Here is a 24,221-nt window from a genome sequence, read left to right as displayed (position 1 = left end):
CTCAGAGGTAAGTAATTTGTCCAAGGTCACACACACAGCAAACAATAGAGCCAGAATTCAAATTCAGGCCATCTAGATTCAGAGTGTGTGTTCTTAACCACTATGCTATACTCCTTCAAGTACATATGCTTAATTACTTAGACATCCCCCAAATTCTGTGTATTTCCCTCACTTTCATGCCTTTGTTCATACATTTTATACTTCAGGTGAGCCCTAAAGGTAAGACTGAGCCAGATATATAAAGAATGACAGGAGAATGTACTATAAGAAGGAACTAAACTGAAAAAAAACCCTGCAGTCAGGAGGAGCTCGGTGTATTCAATGGATTTTCAGAGTATCAAATAAGATACTATAGAGATGGATTTGTTATTTTTGAAATAAAATACAGGCATTTAATTTTTTGATAGTGATGTGAGCCTAGACATGTCTAAGAGCCAAATATAGGTGAAATATCCTCTTTCAGTCCCTGTTAGTCCTGTGATATTTGAGTTGAGACCTGGGTGAAGGAGATTTCACATGATACACTATTTCGTTCAGTATTATAGAGGAATTTGCACTGTCCATTTTGCAGGATGGATAAACTACCAGTAGTTCTAATGGAAATGTGTGAATAATTTCTGTGAAGTAGTACAATGTTGAAATGCCTATATTCATTAAGACTGAACAAGACTTAGTCTTGTATACTCTTGGGAATGGACCTAAGTCAAACAGACCTGTCTTTACTACCTAGACTTGCCTCAATCCTGCTCTGAGTTCCATAGCTTTAATATGTTTAGAGATTCAAAAGTTACTTCCTAAATTTAGTATACAGTTCATTCATAAATCTTATTTCTAGCATTCAGCCATATTACTATAATTGGCACTTTAGGGAAGTGTGTGAATGCTGTATTATGTGTGTATAATGTAGCCTTGCATATAATCACCTAATAATTACTATCCCACATATTTTTAAAAAGCCAATTCTTTCCTGAGATGGATATATTTAGTAAACCAAATAAAATGAGAAATTCCTGCTTAAACTGAAGTGTTTTTAGTAGCTTGGAGTAAAGGAAGCAAAGTATTACTTTTATAACTCATTAGTTTTTTGGCTTAACAAAATATACAAGAAATATGTTGTCTAATACTGTAAAAATAATCAGGGCATCATAGTTATTTTTTTGTACTATAGAGACTAAATTAATTTTAATTACCATATTTTCACACAGTAAATAACTGTATCAACATGATGCTACGCACAGAGTGTGCTTGGCAGTAAGGAAAGGAAAAAACTTCCTAGTAATTTCATGGATAGTATTTTAAAGAAATACATCAACTAATTTGATGTTTAGTGTCATTTTAAATTTATTACTCTCCTGGGGAAAAATCAATCAAATTAGCATAAAAATATTTACCATTTCACTCAACATAGTTTACAAGATAATCCTCTTTTAAATGTGGATTTCTATCACTGCCTATAATAAACCATTTTTTCTTACTTATTTATTACCATTTGTTTCAATCCTAATGAAAATAAGGCAGCTAACCCAAGGTCCCAGGGGAATAACACAGTAACAGTCTCTTTGCTGTGTTTTACTATTATATACAAACCAGTCATCATAGTTCCAAAGTCTGTCTTTGTGTCTGTGTCTGTACTCTGAATTTGTGCACATAGCCTGATTTTCCTTTCCAGATCTTTCCATTCAATTCCAGAATGAAGGCAGATTTAGACTTAAGTTATTCCATTCATTCCCCAGAGGGAAGCGAAAGTAAAAGGCAACTCTTTCATTGTTCCTTAACTGACATCAGATTAAATAAAACAACCTAACCATATTGCCATTACCGTTTCTGGTATATAACAGTCAATAAAAAATAAATCTTGTGGTTGATGTTGTTGTCATTACTGATCTAGTGTATGTTTCCTTAGAATCCAGCCCTTAAGTAACCAGCAGTTTCAGTCTTATCAAAATTTGACACTTCTGTGCAGAGTTAAAAACCAATTTAAGAATATATAAATATAACTTGTAGATAACTAGTTCCGGAGAGCTAATGCACAGCACAGTAATTATAGTCAATACTGTGTTATAAACTTCAAAGTTGCTCAGAGACCAAATCTTAACTATGCTAAAAACAAAACAAGAAATAATAAATATGTGACATGATAAAGGTATTAATTAGCTAGGCTACTGTATTAATCATATTGCAAAACATAAACATATGAAACCACCACATTCTACACCTAAACTTACATAATAGTACATGTAAATTATATCTCAGTAAAACAACAACAACAAAAATTTAAGTTGGCAGTTTGTTCATATCAAGGATAATGGAAATTTCTGGCCATGCAACATCACATACTCATCATTTTATTAACTTTTTAAAAACTTAGGTAAATTGTTGATTGGTTTCAGCATCTCTGAACAAATTAGTAATTGTGATTTTATTTTTAAAATTTGCTCAGAATGACATCCTTTGCTGATGGGTTTTAGTCAAAGCATTTTTAAGACATTGAAAAGAATGCCTAGAGTTTAAAATCTGGTTCTCTTGAAAGTAAAATTACTCACTCATCTGTGTATTCATAATAAAAAATGTTTGTTCTCTACTTGTATGAAAATTGTTTGGAACTTTGTATGGAACACTCTGCTACTGTCATTAAATTTCTCTCTAAGAAACTAACACAAACAGTTAATAACTTGGAACATACTCATTGTGTTGTATTAAATGTCTGATAGCACTGCACGTAAAATAAAGTTTCTAATATACAGTTAATCCCAAGGTCCTTATTATTCTCAGCTAAAAATACCTATTGACTTCAGGAGTGTTCTTTCAGATATTGTCCATTGTCCATGGATCACCTGAAAGGTACATTTTATCACTTTATTTCCTTTTGGAGAATAAAGGTCTCAAAATTTACCTAAAATTACAAGTAAAGTGAGGGGCAGTACTATGTTAGAATTGTGGGATGTAGAGGTATATAAAATCATCTAGAATAATCTGTCATGTGATGGGTGTCCTCCCTCTGTGTCATCAGTTACTCCTATAATACATGCAGGGATAGGGTACTCAATACCTTGCAAGACAACCCACACATCATTGTTAGGTATGGCAATGCTTGTGTTCAAGAAGCCTTTATTCTACTTAATCATGGCTCCAAAGCACAAGAATCGTGATGCTGGCAATGCCCATTTGCTGAGGGGAAGCCATAAAGTGCTTCCTTCAAGTGAAAAGGTGAACACAGTACAATAAAATATTTTGAGAAGGACCACATTTACCTAACTTTTATTACAGTGTATTGTTATAATTGTTCTGTTATTAGTTATCGTTAGTCTCTTACTATGCCTAATTTAGAAATTAAACTTCTTTATAGGTATGTAGGTACAGGGAAAAAAAATAATATACATACATAGGATTCAGTACTACCTACAGTTACTGACATCCTCTCAGGGTTTTGGAACCTACCTCCTTTGGGTGAGGGGAGAACTATTGTACTAACATCCATTTATTCATCAGAAGACTGGAAAAAGTAGAAAAAGGGATGGAAGCTAGAATGAAAAAAGAAATGTCTTTGCACAGTTAAACTCTTTTATCAATATCTACTTAAAATTTGAAGAAAATTAATAATTAGAAAGAAAATAAGGAGAGAAATAACATGAATATTTCAAGAAAGCATTTGGTAAATAGTGTCTTCATCTAGGATTATAAGAAAAAGTGAAGGCATAAAATGTGTCTCCAAAACTAGTTTTTAACAAGTGTGCACTAATTGATCCGGCACTAAAACATTTACATTTTATTCTATTATTTTGGTAACTTCACATGTGTAAATATGGGGCCTGAGTCATCTGATACTAATAAAACATGTTTCAGTGATGAGAAAAGAGAGAGAGAGGGAGATCAGGAAAACCACTCAAAAGCTGTCCTTGTTTTTTAATTGACTATTAATGCTGCTCCAATGTCCTCAACACTTTAAGCAACTGTTCCTACCAAAAGGCTAGCAGTCTTAAACAAGTCTATTTTTGCTGCACAATTTAATTATATCAAGAAATGATTTTCCTTGCTGGGCTAACAAATGAACCATCCAAAAACTTACTTTAGTTGCAACTTTATTTTCATTTTCTTTTTGAGGACAAGTTCTGTTGTGATAAGATACTCCATTTTAAACTTCCTAAGTTTTCTTAACTGTCACATTCCAGGAATATTGTGTCAAATGTTTGGTCTACTAATGTTGATGTCTATTCTATGTTATTTTTTAGCACAGGTACAGTCATTGAATAAAAAATACAAAGCTCTGACATCTAATTTGATAACAAAGTTATCCATATTTCACTGTGTTTTAAACACACAACATTCTAAGTTCATTTTTTTTCCTTTTGTTGTCTTGACATGACCTATATTCACTGGTACTAAAACAAATAAAATGTCACAGTAAGTCAACATAAGTTCCGCTTGAAACACTGTCAAATTGTAACTGTATCGCTGCAAATGAGGTGCAACAAGCAGCAGCTCAAGCAATGAGTGCCGCCCACAGTCTCAGCCGCAGCTGCTCGACCCTGCCTCACAGTGCAAAGCAGCCATAAACAATAGATCAATGAAGGAGCAAGGCTGTGTTCCATCCAACAAAACTGAAATCCTCATTTCATGTCATGTTTATGTCTTGAAATATTCTTTTGATTTTTTAACACATAAAAATGTAAAAACTGTTCTTAGCTCACAAGTTCTACAAAAACACATGATGGATTGGATTTGGATTGTAAACCATAGTTTGTGAACTTTAGGTTTTGGCCTTGGGGAAATAGTTTACTTATTTAACTTTATTCCTGATATCATTATTTGTAATAAATTTTCTGGAATCAAGTGTGGTTGAGGAATAGAATAGTTTTCCATTTTTATTGAGACATAATTGACATATAGCATTGCATTAGTTTCAGTTGTATATTATAATGATGCAATATATGTATATTTTGAGAAATGATTGCCAGAATATGTCTAGTTAACATCCATCAGAATATTCTTTTTAAGGAGATATTAATGAGTTAAAAGAGCTGTCATGTACACCAGAGTATAATACAAAAAGTTAGAATACAACAAACGTACTTTACACATAGGATACTTAAGTCAGAGGATGCTGGTGAACTTTGTACTGCCTCAGTATTTTCATTTTAAAAACCCAAGACTATTACATTAACTATAATTAGAGATTTTAGGTGGGCCCAAACATTATTTAAACATTTCATTTATTTGGGAAACAAGACCAGGATAATTTCCAAACCTGGGTAGTGTGTTAACAGAAGCATTTCGCAAGACCAACCCTTCCTCCATTTATTGAGCCTCCAGATGGATTTTCTAGGAATTGCTCCAGTTTTCATTTCTTTTCTATGTTATTTAGGGCATCAGAGGCAGCCCAGGAAGAACAGGACTGACTGGGTCTCCAGGTCCCCGAGGAGCGAAGGGTTCATCAGGCCCACCAGGAAGCCCAGGAGTTTTAGGTCCAAAGGTACTTTTAAAGTTTTGTTCTGATGGATGAGCTGTATTGACCATCCTTACTGGCTGACTTCATTGGCTAGATCACAGGATGGTTATATTAATAGCTTTTAAGAAAATTTAGCTAATGATAAAAATACATTAGGAAGAAAGGAAAGTATGTGGCCTTGACGTGTCCATCTCCCGTGATAGCTCTAGTGCATGTAATTTGCCAAAACATCTCTCAATCCAGGACTGTAATGCTCTAAAAAATGTTCTTTGACTCATTTTGTTTTTTCCCCTCTGTGTCATCCACCTTCTTCTCAAACACATAAAAATCTTACTTACTTTCAGATACTTACTTTCCCAGATATACTTTCTGTTCCTCTAAGTCAGAACCTAACCAACCAACTAATCTGATAAGAGTATCTGTTATTTCTTAGAGTCAGAGTGACAGTAATCAAGTCTTGCGTTGACGTTCATTGCATAGAGTATTGTCACATGTCAATAAGTTTTCCAAACAAACTTCTCTTAGAAATATCTCAGTGCAGAATTGGCCCAGACAGCTAAGACATTAGTCCAATATCTAAAGCTATTTCATGAAAGTCTAGGATTAGGACATTGGTATTGTCATCATGCTTACCTCTTAATTGTATTTTCACAGTTCCACTTCTACAGAATTTTTAGGTATTGTGACCTATACAAGGTAAACTGAAAATGATGACTCAGATGCTTATGTTTACAATTTGAACTTCTTGTTAATGGTTATACCATAAATATCTCTTTTCACTAAAACTCAACATAGCTGAGCAAATGCTGAAAGTAGGGAAAGAAATATTGAGATCCCTACCTCTAATGTGTGAATCCGCAGTAAAAAGGACCCATATTTGTCAAGTCCCAGCCCTATATCTTTGTCTCAAGACAGTGAATGGTAAATCATTGATCTGAAAGAATCTTTGGTCAAAGTATACCAAGCATCATGTTTTTATTAACCTAGCTTTAAACTTCACCTGATTCCTAAGTTTATTTTTAGAAATGGTGTGAAAGCTATTGCAACTCTCATTTAAAAACAAAATAAAAATACATTTTAAAAAGTATTGACTTAAAAATAAACAAATGGTGATTAACTATATCCTTAAAGTAAACATTGAGGGGATAAAGAGTTGATATCAAAGAAATCTTAAGAAGTAGGTAATGGACATTTCTTAATAATTGCACTGAAACAATTGTTGTGGCAAAAACCAGGGTTCACACTTCAGGAGACTTCTTTGACTCTGGTTTCAGATAGCTGAAATTCGTGTATGGTAAAGAAAACACAGAAAAATAATATCATTCAAATAAAATACAAGTTTTATCACATATAAACACCCCCATACACATCCAGCATACCCTCACCATTCTCTCTGTGGCCCCGCAATCCTCCTAGTTTTGTAAGAATCCCCTTCCCTCCTCTTTCCACACAGTCTCTAGAATTTTCTTTCCTCACTGCTACACTTCTTGTTTATTATAATCAAATATTACTTATGTGTAAAATATTGGTGGGGAGGATGATCATGCAGAATTTTATTTCCCTGGTGTCTTGTATGCCTAAGGACGGGCCTGTATTTGGGTTTCATTTAGGTTCTAAAGTCAAGATCACATTTCTTTTTCTATCCTTAGGGTGAACAAGGGCTATCTGGTCAACCTGGAACTCAAGGTAAAAGGGGTCACCGAGGAGCACAAGGGGATCAAGGACCAGGTGGAGAGCCTGGCCTGAAAGGGCTGCCTGTATGTACCAACTCAGAAATTCACTAAGCACTTATTCTACAGATGAGAATACCATTGCACAGTAATCATTATCATATCTATTCGCATTGCAGGGAGAACATGGTGTTCAAGGTTTGACAGGTTTCCAAGGATTTCCAGGCCCCAAAGTATGTTTACTTAATTTTCTGCTAGCCTTCTAGCTAGCCAGGAAAAAAACATGTTAAAATACTAATACCCAGTCTCTGACTCGAGCTTTTATTTTAATCTGAAAATTTTCAGTTAATACAGAGTTATATATTTGAGTTTTAAATATGTTAATTCTAAAACTCATGTAACTATATATTGTCTATCAGTTTTCTTGAATAATTTGCTTTTGTCCTTTCTTCATTTTTCCATTAACATTTTACTCTACTTGCTTTACATGTACCTCTCCATCTATCCATCTCTCACTCCCTCTCAATCCATTTCTGGTATATTTCAGAGTAAATTACAGACCTGAGTGCAATTACTCCAAAATACTTCAACATTCCATTTTCTAAAAGGCAATTCTGAGTATGTTGGTACAAGATTATTTCATTTGTGAAATGTTTCTACAGAGCTAATGATTTTGTCTTTTTGTTCTTTTTATTGTATTTCTAGGGTCCTGAGGGAGATGCTGGCGTTGTTGGAATATCAGGTCCTAAAGGTTCTGTTGGACAGAGAGTAAGTGTAAAGCCCTTCTCTTTGCCCAGAAATTGTGATTCTTTGCTTATTATAGGTATTGGGATTAAGAAGTCTAAAATTAATATACTCCAAATTAATGACTTAATAGAATGACTTTTAATATAGAAACTTACTAGAACACATGCAGAGGTTCTTAACCTTTTTCAGTTCATATATTAGTTCGGTCAAAAGACCCCATGGACCACCCACACTTCCCAGTTCTCACTTTAAAAAATAACCATCAGAATAATGTGAACACTGTATAATGTATTTATTAACTCACACTAGGAACAAAAACATAAAGCAGCGTTATGTTATAGGCATTAATACGACCATAGACCACCCCCATGCACCACCTGGAGGAGGCTTGCGTATGACCACAGAGCCCCACAGACCACACTTTGAAAAATATTTCCTGACAGCTATGTTTCCGCAGCTCAGGGGTGGGTATCCCCAGAGAGTGATGAGGAACTGCTTAAAGAGTTGCAAAGATCAGGGTCTGAAAACTCCAATTAGTTGTTTAGTGCCTGGAATCGCAAACTGTAAAGAATATAAACAGGATAGATAAGCCACCAGTTGCTACTGGTTATTTGTTTGTTTGTGGTTATTTTTGCCTTTGGGGTTTTTGTTTTGTTTTGTTTTGTTTTGTTTTTGTTTTCATTAACTATAGTCTCTTAGCTGATGAGATGATCTATAAAACTGAAAAGGAAAGAAAAGCTATAAAACAACAAACAGTGGTTGGCTGTGGCAGTACAGTATCTGTATGGCTAACAGCACGGCTAGGCCAGTGTGGAGGGAGTGGGCAGAGAGAGGAAGAAGGAAAGCGATTCAGATGCAGGAGAAAGAATCATGGAGAAGAACTTTACAACTGAAAACTACTGTCTTCTGCAGAATATGAAATGAGTCAAATTTTTGAAATTCTATGCCTCTTCCCTAACTCTTACAATAAATTCTTTTCAATAATACAAAGAGCCATGTTGTCATAAGAAATGTTTAAAGACCCTTCTCAACATTTCTTCAGGTGCAAATTTTTATGATTTCTGAAGAACCATGGAAAACTGGTGCTTTTATGTGAAGTCCAGATCTTGATTACCTACTAGTGGGTTATGTATGTTAGGCTTCTCTATGATAAATATTACTCTTAAGTCCTTACATATATTAAGCTCTCCACTAATTAAAATCCATTTTTAATTTTATTAAGTTCTCAGTTAATTAACTTCTTTCTTGGTATTATCAGAGAAGTTGGCTGCCTGCCTAGCATCTGTCTTAAGCAGAGTCTGACCAAGTGCTGAATATCTGTAGGCCAGCGTCTGAGCCTATATTGCTTTGCAGCTCCAGAAATTTTATCAGCTCACCAAAAGTAAAGTACTGATAACCAGCTCACAAATACTAGTTTATAAGTGTGGATATCCTTTTGATAAGTCATTACAGAGTCAAGTGAAAAGTCTTCATAGGTTAATATTTAGCAGAAGACTATTATGTACCAGGTACTGGTATACAGCTTGTGTTTCTTGGATTATTTAATCCCCATAAAAATCTTGTGAGAGATGCTATTATCCTCATTTTGCAGGTGGGGAAACTAAGTCTGTGGCTCAAGATCACATATGATTCTTATGTAGAGGAGGCAGAATTTGAATCCACAAATGATTTCACAATTGATATGTTAGAAGATTGCTTGCTAATTGCATAAATAGGATACAGAATGGATATTATGTGGCCTAGTATCTAATTACCCTGGCTGGTTTGGCTCAGTGGATTGAGCGTCGGCCTGCGAGCTAAGTGTCGCTGGTTCGATCTTCCAGTCAGGGCACATCAGAGAAGGAAAACTCTGATTCCAAAAAACCTCCGCTGCCTTGCGGCATACCTCTTCAGGGGAAAGGCTAAGGGAGTAAACCCCGACAGAAAATCCGGAGCCGGAGTCCCTAAGGCGGTTTGACGTTGTAGTCAACACCGGCAACTCCTGCGGCGCACCTGAAGCCAAGCTGTATTGACTCCGTCTTTCCCTTGGATCCTTCAGCTGCGAAGAGAGGGGGGGTCTGCTGCATGGGCAACAGCAGACCCTCCATATCACCCTGCCCAGGCTCTGTAGCTTCATCGCAAGATGTCGATTCAACACGGGAGGAGACAGATACCGTGTCACTCCCGAGTCGGACTGCACAGCCATTCTCGGCGGTGCAGATAGACTCTTAAGAAGCTACACCATCGTCTCTCGAGACTCTGTAGCTTCAGCTTCACTGGAGAGTGCAGATAGACTCTTAAGAAGCTACACCATCGTCTCTCGAGACGGACGGCTGCCTACGAGTATTTAATTCTTGCTGAATAATCAATAAATACTTGATAATTAAGTTAAATTAATTGAAGTAGGAAGCTGGGTTAATTGTCCTTCATTTCCAGTACTTATTTAGTATTTTACTGGTACCAACCATAACATCTTATCTTTTGGGCAAATTTAGATAAACATAGACAATTTGGGACTCTTTTGGCCTACTTTTCCTAGAGTCTATGTCTCCATTTTTTTAACAAATCATTATTTCAGAGAGTTAGATCACAGTCAAGTTTATTAGATTAAAGCTTTCTTGACTTTCTCTTTTCAGTGATAAGCCAGTCTGGAGGATATATTTGATTATGTTAAGAAATAAATTATCTTGGTTTGATGTGAATTTTTGAGATTTTGGTACCATATTTATGAATTATCACTTAAAGTCAATCTTTGTGTTTTTATTAAATGTGTTGGGGTAACATTGGTTAATAAAATTATATAGGTTTGAAATGTACAGTTAGTTCTATAATGCATCATTCATATATGGCATCATGTGTTCACCACCCCAAATCTTTGTGTTTAAGAGATTCCACTAGATTACTTTTAGCATATCAGATAATTTCAGGTAGTTTCTCTCTTTCTAGGCAAACTTAATATTAAAACTATCTGTTGATGGTCTGCATGGTGTTATAATGATCTCAACTGGTAGTATTTTCTGTACTTTGGCTGAAGTTGGAAAAAGATAAAAACCTGTTAGATATCTACATTTATGTATTCCAGGTTAAGTGTGAGTCAGAAAGTTTGAAATTTGCAGCCAGTGGAAGTGGAAGTGGAGGCTGAGAGAAAAACAACTAAAATAAGTAGTTTGAGGTCATTAAGAAATGATAGATTCTATACCTTGTTTGGGAGGAGTAGACCAAAGATCCAGCTTATTCAAGGTTATCATAATAATCAAACAAAAGCTTACAATTTCAAAATTGTTTGTCACATTAAATTTCACCGTGGCCCTATGAAATAGGCATTCTTATTTTACAGATGAAGATACTGAAATTTAGTTTATCACATATGATGCCCTCTGGTTCTTTCTCATATGGTCTCTCCATTCCATGCTACATGGCACTCAAACATTTGTTCCTTCAATGTCTTTTTTATGTAATTTATACAAAATTTTATCATTCTGTGCAGTTTTTATATAAAGTAATTGCATTTTTATATAATGACATATATAAGATGGCATTATTGAAGTTACCAATACATGAAAATTGTAATACTGATTTATCAGTTTGTAAGGAATTATACCAATGTATCTCTCCTGGTAGGAAACTATAACATATTATAGAATTGCATCACACACAACAGATCAAAATTCCTATGATTCCTGATAATACTATAAGATTTTATAGTAAAAATTAAAATTATGCAGACATGAACTAATTTACCATTGTATAAGACATTTTTCAGAATTTTTCTGAATTATATTGGCAATAAAAATGACTGTTCTTTTACTCCAACAGGGAAACACTGGTCCTCTTGGCAGAGAAGGTATAACAGGCCCAGCAGGTAGAACCGTAAGTTTGTCACAATATGGGTCTTTTTTTCATCTTTTTTCTTTAATCTTATTTCTTGAATAATCCACAAAAGATAGCCTTGGGTATTTGAAAAGCAAAGAGCAAAATAGATGTACATTTTCATCTGGAAGGTGATTCCTGAGAACTTAGAAATCATATGTGTAATGAGGAAGATATATACAGTGAGGTAGACATTAAAACTGGAGTCAACAAAGGAAAATAGAACTGGAGTTGAGATGAGGGGTTGAACATCATAAGCATAGAGATGATCACTGAAGAAATAAAAAGAATTAATATTCTGAAGGAAAGAGCATAGCAAAAGAAGAGCAGACAGCTAACATTTGAGTGTCTGGAAGTGCCCATTATAAAGGAAAGAAATAGTTGGTGGGAATAAGAAAACAAGAAAAGTATAGGTTAAGCTAGATAAGTTTCTAGAAAGTAGCTAACAATGGTCTTAGAGAATAAGTTGCAGTAGGAGATAGGGTACAGACAAAAATATTTAATAACAGTTTTTCTCAAATTCTTACAACAAACTTTTGATGTAGATTTTTTTTCTACTTAAGATATAAGGAAATAGATGAGTTCTATTGGGTTTTTAGTTACTCAAGGTGATTTACATAGCTGATGTTTCTTATTTCAAGACCAGTGCTCTTTCCTCTGGAGAGGAAGCTGTGACGGTAAGTATATGCCCGTGCCTTAAGAAATTTGGCTACAAAATAAGATAAAAGTGAGATGATGTTTGAGGGGTTCTGGAGGAATTTTACAGTACTAATTGTAAAACATGAAAGAGCAAGAGTACAGTAGAAAGAGGCAAGTTGAAATTTGGAGAAGATTCATTCTCTGCAGGGAATCAATATCTTCAAGTATTTGAAAGTATTAGAAAGACAAAGAGTTTTGAAATAGGAAATGAGATGTTCCTATTTTATACTTAACAGTATTAAGTAAAACTATTCTCTTTGGTAAATTTAGAGAAGAATTCATCACCAAGTTTACTGGATTTTTAATTTTAAAATATTAAAATGTATAACGTGATGGTTTTCAGACTTTCAGCATTTACCACTCAGAGCTCTATAGTCTTAAGTGGGATATTATAAAGTAGGAGAATTCTCATATTTCAGTGGGTGGTTCTTCAGCAAAGTTAGGAACACATACTATTCTGATTATGGAATGACTTACTCCTCTGTCAAAAATATGAAATATTAATTGGTCAAGGAAAACATGATAAAGAAATGGCTCAATTAAAATACATAACAGTGTTTTGTTTATAAGTGGTTCCTTAGGGCCCTTATAATACTTAGCATATACATTAAATTTTTTCTGTATTTTTCTATTCCAAAAAGAAACTTCTAAGAAAAGTTTATTATAAAAGCATAAGCATTTGAGAAGGGCCAAAACATTGTGAAAGGAAATAGTGGTGCAGAATGAGAGACTTGCTTTTCTAAATAAGGAACAATATTTTAAAGTCATTGTAAATGAAACTATATGGTAGTACAAAGAAATAAACAAATGGATTAGTGTAATAGGCTAGAGCCCAGAATTAGACCTCAAAATATATAGGAATTTAATTATAACAAAAATGGTGGATCAGTTGAGATAATTTTGGCTGCAAGTAATAAGAACCCTGAATCTAACTGCTTTATCAGTAAGGAAATGTATGTCACATTATGAAGAGCCCAGAGGTAGGTAGGACCTCAGATTTGTTTAACTTAGTAACTCAATCATGTTATTCAAGATGAGATTGTTTCCATATCTCTACTCTGCCATCCTCAGTGCTGGCTTCATAATTATATTTTTAGCAAGATAGCTACAGCTTCTCGGAAGTCACATCCAGGATAATTATCCAAAGTGAAAAGTGATCTGTAACCCTGTCTTGGGAACTATAAAGCTTTCTGCAGAAGTCTCCCATTGTATTTTTTATGTCTGTTGACCAGGATTCAGCCACATATCCACTCCTACAAACAGGGAATGGAGATGGATTTATTTTTAGTCCTACCACCATGTAGCAAACTGAAACCCTATTTCACCCCAAATTTTTTTAAATCCCAGATGAACTTTTAAAGAATTTAATGTAAAAAAAGTGAAACAATTAAAAATCTTAAGAAAATTATCTAGAAAACTAAAGTATAGTTTAAAGGTTGGGGAGACCTTTTATATAAAGTAGGAAATCTTAAAACTATAAATGAACAGAAAATATATTTGAATACTTGAAAAAAGTCCATAAATAAGGTCAAAATAATATAGGGGTGGGCAAAAGTAGGTTTTCAGTTTGTATGAAAAATAATACAACAATTAATATAATAATACAAGAATAAACTTTGTTTCACATATTCACAACTTTACGTAAAGCCACTTTTGACCACCCCTGTATAAGTTGGGGAAAAGTAGTTGCAATGCATACAACATGTAACAGGCTAATGTATAAAGAGCTCTTACAAATTAGTATGAAAAAGATAGAAAACTCAATAGACAAAAAACAAGTTCAAAAGTTATTTGAAAAGATGCTATCCTAACTGTTAGAGAAATGCAAACTAAAGTAATAATGAGATATTATATCCAACCTTTCAGAAAAGGATGTAGGAAGAATGATACTCTCATTTATCACTGGTAGAAATGTGAATTGTAGCCTTTATGGAAAGATGCATATTAAAATATATGTGTGTGTGTGTGTGTGTGTGTGTGTGTGTGTGTGTGTGCGAGGTCTATCTGGAAAAATATAACCATTGTTAATATAACGAGAACAGTTTGCACAACACTGATGTAACCTGGCAGCCAAAGAGGGTGAACTGGAATGTGCATGCATGAATAATGACAACTTCACTGTACTAGTTGGTGGGCTGGCAGACGCTGTCAAGTGAGCATGTATACTGTGTGGCCATCACATTCAAAATGTTTGAGTGTGTAGAGCAACAAATCTGCATCAGATTTTACTTTAAGCTTGAACATCCCTCCAGGAAACTATCTGGATGTTTCAGAAGGCCACAGCTATGGGCAATTGGTGATTGGCAGCTTCATTACAACAACACGCCCAGTAATGCATCACATCTCATGCAGAGTGTTTTGGTGAAACATCAAGTCACCCAGGTGACTCAGAGCCTGTACAGCCCAGATTTGGTGCCCTATGACTTCTGGCTTTCCCAAAACTAAAATCACCTTTGAAAGGGAAGAGATTTCAGACAATTAATGAGATTCAGGAAAACATAACAGGGCAGCTGATGGTGACTGGGAGAACTGTGTGAGCTCCCAAGGTGCCCCCTCTGAAGGGAACTGATGCATCATTGTCCTGCATACAATGTTTCTTCTACCTTGTATCTTCTTCAATAAATATCTATATTTTTCATACTACATGGCTGGATACCTTCTGGACAGACTTCTTATACCCTTTGACCAAGGAGTTCCTCTTAGAAGAATTTGTCCCATAGAAATGGAAGCACTCAAAACACTAAAGAAATTTTACAAAGGTTTTTTTTTACAGCACTGTTTTTATTGGCAAAAAAAGGCTTAAAATCACATAAATGCTCATAATGTAGAAGAATCACAGAATAACTTGTCATCTAGCCATTTTATAGAATATAATGCAACTATTAAAAAAGAATTAGTTTATTTAGTTTGGCTGACTTGCAGTTGTTTTATGATGTGTTTTTAAGTATGAAAAATCTGATGCATAGAAGAGTATATATCAATATTATAAACCATGATCAATCACCCTGTGCATGTGTAAACATATTTGTTAATATTTGATTAGAAAATAGTATAACGAGTATACTCCATACTCTTTTCCACGGTGGCTGCACCAAACTGCATTCCCACCAAGAGTGCACTAGATTTCCCTTTCTCCACATCCTCACCAGCACTTGTTTATTGATTTACTGTTGACAGCCATTCTGACCGGGTGTGAAGTGGTATCTCATTGTGGTTTTAATTTGCATTTCTCTGATGGCTAGTGATGTTGAGCATTCTTTCATATACCTATGGACCCTCTGTATGTCCTCCCTGGAGAAGAGTCTATTCAGGTCCTTTGCCCATTTTCTTATTTAGGTTGTTTGTCTTCCTGGTGTCAAGTTATATTAGTTCTGTTGTAAAACTGAAACTCCCTTCTGACCCACAATTCTATTTCTGGGCATATATCCTAAGAATCTCAAAACACCAATACAAAAAAATATATGCATCTTTATGTTCATAGCAGCATTATATGCAATAGCCAAGATCCAGAAACAGAGTAAACGTCCATTAGTAGATGAGTGGATAAAAAAAGCTGTGGTATATTTACACAATGGAATACTATGCAGGAGTAAAAATGAAGGAACTCTTTATTACCTTTTGTGACAGTATGGATACACCTGGAGACTACTATGCTAAGTGAAATAAGCCAGTCAGTGAAAGACAAATACCATATGATCTCACTTATATTTGGAATATAATAAACAAAATAAACAAATGAACAAAATAGAAACAGAAGCATAGATACATGAAAGAGGTTGAAAGCTCCTGGAGGGGTGGGAGGACACTGGATGAAGGAAGATGAAGCAATTAGCCAAAGAACATACATGCATGACCCATGGATGTGGACAACAGTATGGGGATTGCCTGCGGGCTGGGTAGAGGTGGGCAAAGTGAGAAAAGGCAGGGACAAGTGTAATAATATAAACAATAAAATACAATTTAAAAAAAGAAAAATATATAACAAGATATGTATCAACTTGTTAATTCTGGGCTGGGGTGGTAGAGGGTGTAAAAATAAAAACCTCTGAGAAGGTATCTTCAAAATCAGTTTTTTAAAGTTAACACTCTAGCCTTAAATGGGTTAAGAACAAGATTAGAAATACAAAAGAAGTAATATAAATGGTGAATAAATAATTAGGTAGTATTTTTAGCTTATAAGATTAGCAAAGAATAGTACCTGCACATTTCAGAAGTATCCGTCGTCGTCGTCGGCAGCCGTCCGTCTCGAGAGACGATGGTGTAGCTTCTTAAGAGTCTATCTGCACCGCCGAGAATGGCTGTGCAGTCCGACTCGGGAGTGACACGGTATCTGTCTCCTCCCGTGTTGAATCGACATCTTGCGATGACGCTGAAGCTACAGAGCCTGGGCAGGGTAATATGGAGGGTCTGCTGTTGCCCATGCAGTAGACCCCCCCTCTCTTCACAGCTGAAGGGTCCAAGGGAAAGACGGAGTCGATACAGCTTGGCTTCAGGTGCGCCGCAGGAGTTGCCGGTGTTGACTACAACGTCAAACCGCCTTAAGGACTCCGGCTCCGGATTTTCTGTCGGGGTTTACTCCCTTAGCCTTTCCCCTGAAGAGGTATGCCGCAAGGCAGCGGAGGTTTTTTGGAGTCAGAGTTTTCCTTCTCTGATGTACCCTGACTGGAAGATCGAACCAGCGACACTTAGCTCGCAGGCCGACGCTCAATCCACTGAGCTAAACCAGCCAGGGCAATTCAGAAGTATACCCTCCCATTTATGGCAGGTGTGCAATTTCAAACAGTTTCTATCAAAATTTTTTAAAGTACAAGGATATTTATCGCAGTAGTATTTATCATTATAAAAATTAGGAAAAAATCTAATAGGAAATTCAACAAAATATTATCATAGTTTATTAAATACCAGGTAAGCATTATAATTATCTAAAGGAGTGTGCATTGATATGGAATAACATTCATATTATATTGTGAACAGAGAAGATGAATAGTATTATCTCATTTTTATACTAAAATTTGCATTGATAATTTCCATAAGGATGAACACAAAAAAATTAAAAGTTTAAAAAGCAGCAGGTCCACCCAACAGCAACAGAATACGCATTGTCTTCAAGTGCACATGAAACAAGTAGTCACCAAAATAGATCATATTTGGGGTCATAAAACAAATTTTACTAAATTTAAAAGAACTGAAGTCTAAGATGTGTTCTCTGCCCACAATAGAACTAAACTAAAAATCTATAAACTAGAAACATAATAGGAAAATCTCCACACACTTAAAAATTAAACTACATATGTCTAAATAATCCATGGATCTTAGAGGAAGTTTGAAAGAAAGTTAGAAAATATTTTAAACTGAATAAAAATGTATATAATATATGAAAATTTGTGGCCTATAGATCCAAAGGAGGAATAAAATGAGAAGATGATAGAGGAGGAAACCTCCCTAGAAACAAGATTTTAAAAGGCTAAGGAAAACAAATATTTGAAGAACTTAACCTGTAATTTTCCTTTTGAAATTATTTTCTGTTGAGTTGTCAATCAGCGTTTTTTATTTCATTGAACAAATAAGTAGCTTGTTATCCCTGTCACACGTTAAGGTAGAGCTAGGGATTGCAAAACAGCATGATAAATCAATAGATTGTTTTTGTTTTGTTCTTAGGAAAAGAAAACTAGAATTTATACAAATTTATTAAACAAGTCTTACTAGAGTAAAAACAATTGTTGTGTTTCTGTATACAATCACAACTACAATTTATAAATAACTATCAATAACACTAAAGTAACTTTTTTTCCCCCTTTTAGGGCCCCAGAGGTGAAAAAGGCTTTAGAGGTGAAACTGTAAGTTTAACTAAATTTTTGGCTATATCACTTGTCATTAAGCTGTAAGTTTCATGAGAACAAGGACCTTGTTTGATTTGTTCATTATTACGTATCTGACACTTGTGGAATAAAAATAAATTTATAATTTTCAGGAAGTATATAGCAGTGAACCTGATAAACTCTAAACATATTTAAGAATCTGCCTGTCACATTCTTCCCAGAGTCCTGTGTGAAATGGAATATTTGCCTTAGCAGGCATCAGGAGAAGAGGTATGAAGCCTTCTTCACAAGTGCTGCACCAGCACTGCCAAGTCGTTTTAGGAATATACCCATTATGGGCAATCGGAACCAAGAGGGCTACAACGCAGAAGCAAATCTTTGTACACGTTATATTTCAGCCAGTTGGAAACAATGATGAGTGGCTGCGCAAAAAGATACACAGCTCTTTGGGGACCTAAATGGCTCAGACTGGCACTATTTCCAACTTTTCTGAATGTTAGTTAAAGAAGATTTTCTGTAAAGGGGCCACTTTCCCAGAAGAAACTAATTGAACTTTGTAAACCAGCAGCCACAAACAAGGCAGGCTGGAGTGAAATGAGGAAGATTGAAACCAAGAACAGAAGGCACATAAGAATAAACTTAAAGGTAGCAGTCAAGTCTTGATTAAAATGTTTAGTAAGGTTACATATTGACAGTTGAGATTTTTGCTTTTCACTGTGGGATATGTTTGAGCTGCAGAATAAGTTGCAGTTATATTAATTAGCAGAAGAATAGAAATTATGTGATTTCAGATAGCATAAAAATCTCCGAAGGGGCATTAAATAGATGTGTTTAATTTGCAGAAATATAGCTCTCCCATCTTCTCAGCAGACTTACTAGACCAGGAAGCAAGGATGTATGCACACACAGAAGCCATATCCCCCAGGAGGAAGAGGTGGGAGGAGGGAAAAGTGGGGAGCTTGGAATAAGCCCGTTTTCCAAACCTGTCTTATCTCCAGCTGCGTCCCTGATCCACCGTCTTTAATACTCTGGGTGGAACATAAGCTGCCATCAGGACTAGGAAACCTCAAGTACTTATGACAATGTCACAACCATTTCATGTGAAAAAAAAATTTTGTTGGCTCTGAAGGAGTACAAATCCAGAGGATTATGCTTGCAATCTTACATTGCACTGATAGAAACACAGCATCCAAAATAGAGCAGGTAGTGGCAACAGACAGGCCGTCCCCAAAAGGGAATGTGGACAAAATTAAAGTGCATTCAGAGGAGGGCTCTCTTGGATTGACAGTGGGTCGGAGACCTGTATTCTGAAAATTCCAGTTAAAATATCTGAGATATTTAGCCTTTGCCACACTGCAGCCTGATCATCCCTCTCCTTAATTCTCTTTGTTCTTTCTTTACTGCCTGGCTTTTATGCTTGCTTTTTCTCATCCATACTATTTATCCCTATAATTCCTACTTATTTTGAGGTTTCAATTTAAAGATAATTTGCTCAGGCTGGACTTGCTGATGTTTTAGTCTCACCCCAGTGCCACCTGTGGACATAATTGCCCAGTACCCAGAAGCAAGTACAATGCCTGGCAACTGTTCTTCAGTTCTTTGCTGTAAGTCTCCTTATCAGAAAGGATTTTCCTGACTAGTCTATGTCAAATAGCAATACCCCCACCTGCCTGAGATTCCCTATTTTTCCTTAACCTGTTTCCTTGCCACTTGACATGCTACATATGTACTAGGAGTTTTTGCTTATTATATTCTCCCCATACTAGAATGTAGGCTCCATGACACAAACATATCACCTGTTTGTTTGTAATACTGTGTTCCCAATACCTAAGGCAGTGCCTCTCTTATGGTGAGTTATTGATAAATATTTAATAAATTATTAGTAGAAAAATTAGAGAAGGCTTGGGGTGTTGGGACATGATAGTTGTCTTCAAATATTTGAAAGGCTGTCTCAAGGAAGAAAGACTATATGTGAGTAGCTCTAGAAAATAAAATTTAAATGGTTTATGTATGGTGTTGAATTTTCAGTTTCTGTGTTTAGCCTTCTGAAAGATGGTAGATTTTGTCATACCACATAATCCACAGTCAACAATAGTACCTGGCACATAATTATCACTAAGTAGATATGTATTGACTAAATGTATGGAATGCTGATGTTGATTTCCTTATTATAATGAACTGCCTAGTATAATAATGAACTGCTTTAAAACAAGATAGTTTTTTAAGATAGTGAGCATTTGTCAGTAGAAGCCTATATCTCTCTGAGTTACTGGACTGGTATTCCTGCACTGAGTAGAGAATTAGTGTGCCTTTACAGTCCCTTCCAGCTGTAAGAGTCTGTGATTCTACATTAAATAAATAAACAAACAAACAAACCTCTCATAAAAGAATGAACAAAGGCATAGACTATAAATAAGTAACAATTCTTTAAAGCAGAAGTTAATTCTCGTTGTCAGCTCCAGTGACTCTTCTGATCCATCCATTTCCCTCATTCCTCATTCCTGGCACTTTTACCTAGATCGCCATGATATCTCCCTGGACCCCAGTCTTCAGTTTTTTTTTCTTCCACTTTTCCTCACTACAATCCATTGTCTACTTAGCAAGTAGAGTAATACTGTAAAAGTATAAGTCAAATTCTATCATTCCTCTTATTAAAACCTCCCTATGCCTCCTTCTCACACTTAGAATTACGTTGCAATTAGTGATATTGTGGAAGCACACGTTAGATTATATCATTCCCCTTTTTAGAACCTCCTTATGCCTCCTTCTTGAACTTAAAATAAAATCTAAGTTCTTTAGTTGATCTACAGTGCCCAGTCTCATGGTATTTACTCCTCCAGTCTCATGTCCTGCTTTCCCTTTGCCAACTATGATGAATGTTTTTCTATTCTTTGGAACATACCTTCCTTTTACCTAGAAAATTCTTTCACCTCCCCTTAAAATGACTGGTGTGGTGTGTACCTCATTATTCAGGTCTCTGCTCAAATATCATCTTAGAAAAGCCTTCCATGACCACCCTGTCTTGTTATTCCTGGTCATTCTCTTCATAATATCCATTTTGTTTTCTTCATGGCGCTTAGCACTTACTGAAATTATTTATTTTCTGTCTCCTCTGCTAGAATTTAAACTTCATGAGAGCAGGGAACTTTGTCTGATACACTGGTTATCGGTGTCCAAAACTGAACCTACCATGTAGTAGGCATTATTTGAGAGGTGAATTGATTAATCAATGTGTATCATTCCCTAAAATTAAAAAGTTAACAGGTACTTACAATTCTAGGTAGTAAAGTAGTATTTCATGGATTAATATACTCATTAGTCTTTTGCTCTGTGGGTTACCATAGTTCTCATCATAATTAGGGGCAAACTTCCAGTATACAAGGAGGAGGTGAAAAATGGCAATTAGTGTATACAATGAAATTAGTTTCTGAATAAAAGGATTAACTGACACATTAGCATTATCATTTATTCTGTTTTTATTGTTGAATAACTGGCATTAAATGTCTTTTATCCCCTCCTTTCTTTTGATTCCATTATAGTGTAAAGGGCTTTATGAAAGAAATCTTTTAATTCTTAGAGATCATCTGAAATTAACTTAATCCCAAAAATGTGCAAGTAAGCCTTTCTGTTTTCATTCTATAAAAAAGGTCAATAACATTTTTACACTCCAATAAATTTTTCTGTAATTCTCCAGGCTTTATAAATCTTATTTTTTAATTTTCCATGAAGCTGGTGTAAGAATTTAGGAAGCTGTGCTGTTCTTACCGAGTTTCATACCATCATGATTCAGTCCCTTAAAAAGAAAACAAAACAAAGGAGGTTAAGTCTCATTAAACAACACATGACAAGCATCCCCTTTAGCATAAGTTTGGGCTTCTTTGTTAGGAAACTCATTTTTATCTACAGTTTTACATTATGAACTCTAGTATTGATCTCAAGCAGGTCCTCGTCACCACTGAGAGATCTGTTTCTGTCTTGCCATGTGTGAAAGACTTTCTTTCCTTTCTGTGCTATACATGTGTTGTGTCTGCCTGCCTGTGTGCTATTTTTAAACTAAGCCCCTGGATTGACATATTTACTCTAAAGCAGCGATTTTCAGCTGGTGTGCTGCAAGAGGCACACTGGTGTGCTACAAGAATTTTTAAAACATGCAAAACCTGACTATTTAGCCAGGGACACTGACCTTTTTTCTATTAGATTGTCAAATAAAAAAGTGACAACAGTCAACACAACAATAGCCATCTGGTGTGAATTAATAAAAATTATACCTATTTTTTTGTCCAATTGGCAAAAAAAAAATTTTGGTGTGCCACAGAATTTTAAAAATTAGTTTATATGTGCCTTGAGATGAAAAAGGTTAAAAATTTCTCCTCTGAATTGAACCAGAGTTTTGTGGTACTTTGAGGAAACTTCTGAGTAGATAGCATGTAGAATTCTCTACTCTCCCCCTACTTTAAAACTGTTAGGTTAATAGGAAATTTGAAAGGTTATGTTACAAAAATCTCCTCGCTTGCCTTAGGCCCCAAACACTTTGCAAACATGATTGAGTCGTGCTGAAGTAATTCACTGATTCCATCCTAGTTATATTACTGTCTAATAAATCTTATTTAGTATTACTAAACTCACAATTAAATGCTCTAAACCAGTGGTTCTCAACCAAAAGCCATTTGTTCCCACCCCTCCAGGAGACATTGGAAATGTGTGGAGACATTTTCAGTTGTCACAACTGGGGAAAGGGAGAGTTTTTAGTGGAATCTAGTGGTTAAAGACCACGGGTACAGCTAAATGTCCTATAATGCAAGCTTCAGGATTTATAAAGGAGAAAAGGAATGCTCTCTTTATGCCAGCCTAAAGATTATGAAGATAAATCATGAATGTATTTACATAAATACAAAATCTAAATGCTCGGGTTCAAGGACATGGACTTATTATTTTCAAAGTCTAATGATAAAATATGTTGTTTTTGGAGGATCATGAGTAAATTCTGGGATTAAACTGAGAAAGAGTCTGTTTTCAAAGGTAGTGATTTTATTATAAGCCAAAAAAGCCCACAATAACCATTCACATTAATTTGGTTCCCTTTATGAAATTAACATAGAAAATCATAGTTTTATTATTAAATATTGATATAGTATCTAGAGAGAGTGAGTTACTTTAATGGTGTCCTAGTGAGAGGAATAAAAATGAACTAATAAATGTTATATGATTGGAATAATATTTTATTTTAGCTGGGTAATTGCCCTGTTCTGTGCAGTTGTTTTGTTGGGGTTGTTCTGCCCTGTCTTGTTTAGTTTGAAGTATTTTGTTTGAGCATATTTGTGGTGATGTGACATTCTGGGAAACAAGTTGAAATTAACTCAATAAAATCAGCAGTAGAAGTAGTTTCTTCTTTCTATGATAAATTTCTCTCTCAGTGTCAAAGAAAAGATATATACTTTGTACTGAGTCATCAGTGAGATTTTTGAAAGTGTCAGGAATATGCTAAATGGGGTGAAATGTCAATTGTTCATTTTTACCATGTTGATTCAGAATGGAGAAGCACACACAGCCAAATCCACTCTGAGCCTCTATATTTTTAAAAGGCTGTCTCCAAAATAACATTTCTGTAACTTACCATTGAACTTCTGAGGTACATGTTTTATACACTCTCTACTGTAAATTATAATCATATATTGTGCAAATTAAGAAATGTCCCTCAGGCACAGTGTTAGAGTACTCTACCATTTTTAAGTTACTATGTATTGTTTGTTCTAGTTGTCACAATATATTTGGAATCAACAGCTTTGGCAGTAAAACATGCTTTAAAAAAGTGAAGCATAGCGTCAAATTTATTCAAAACTCAGTGTAAGATAAATTTTGCTTTTCCATCTTTTAACCATAACATTCAGTTGACCGTCAAGCAAATCAAATTTTGAGTAGATGTACTCTTTTTTTTTTAATTGAGGTATCATTGGTTAATAACAATACATAAATTTCAGGTATACAATATTA

At 35.1% G+C, this 24,221-nt stretch overlaps 1 protein-coding gene across 1 annotated transcript in view; it reads left to right on the top strand.

Moving 5' to 3' along the window:
- Positions 1-24,221, top strand: part of COL24A1 (collagen type XXIV alpha 1 chain) — a 295,110-nt gene that overhangs the window by 251,155 nt on the left and 19,734 nt on the right. The window contains exons 47-52 of the mRNA XM_090268285.1: positions 5,363-5,470; positions 7,096-7,203; positions 7,296-7,349; positions 7,822-7,884; positions 11,659-11,712; positions 18,213-18,248. Coding sequence (XP_090124411.1) covers positions 5,363-5,470; positions 7,096-7,203; positions 7,296-7,349; positions 7,822-7,884; positions 11,659-11,712; positions 18,213-18,248 — 423 coding nt within the window. The remainder of the gene's footprint in view (positions 1-5,362; positions 5,471-7,095; positions 7,204-7,295; positions 7,350-7,821; positions 7,885-11,658; positions 11,713-18,212; positions 18,249-24,221) is intronic.

Source organism: Furipterus horrens, unplaced genomic scaffold, assembly GCF_987537825.1.
Source record: "Furipterus horrens unplaced genomic scaffold, mFurHor1.1.pri manual_scaffold_3, whole genome shotgun sequence".
NCBI lineage: Eukaryota > Metazoa > Chordata > Mammalia > Chiroptera > Furipteridae > Furipterus > Furipterus horrens.
Note: the sequence above shows the minus strand (reverse complement) of the source record. Positions and strands in the feature narration are given on the sequence as shown.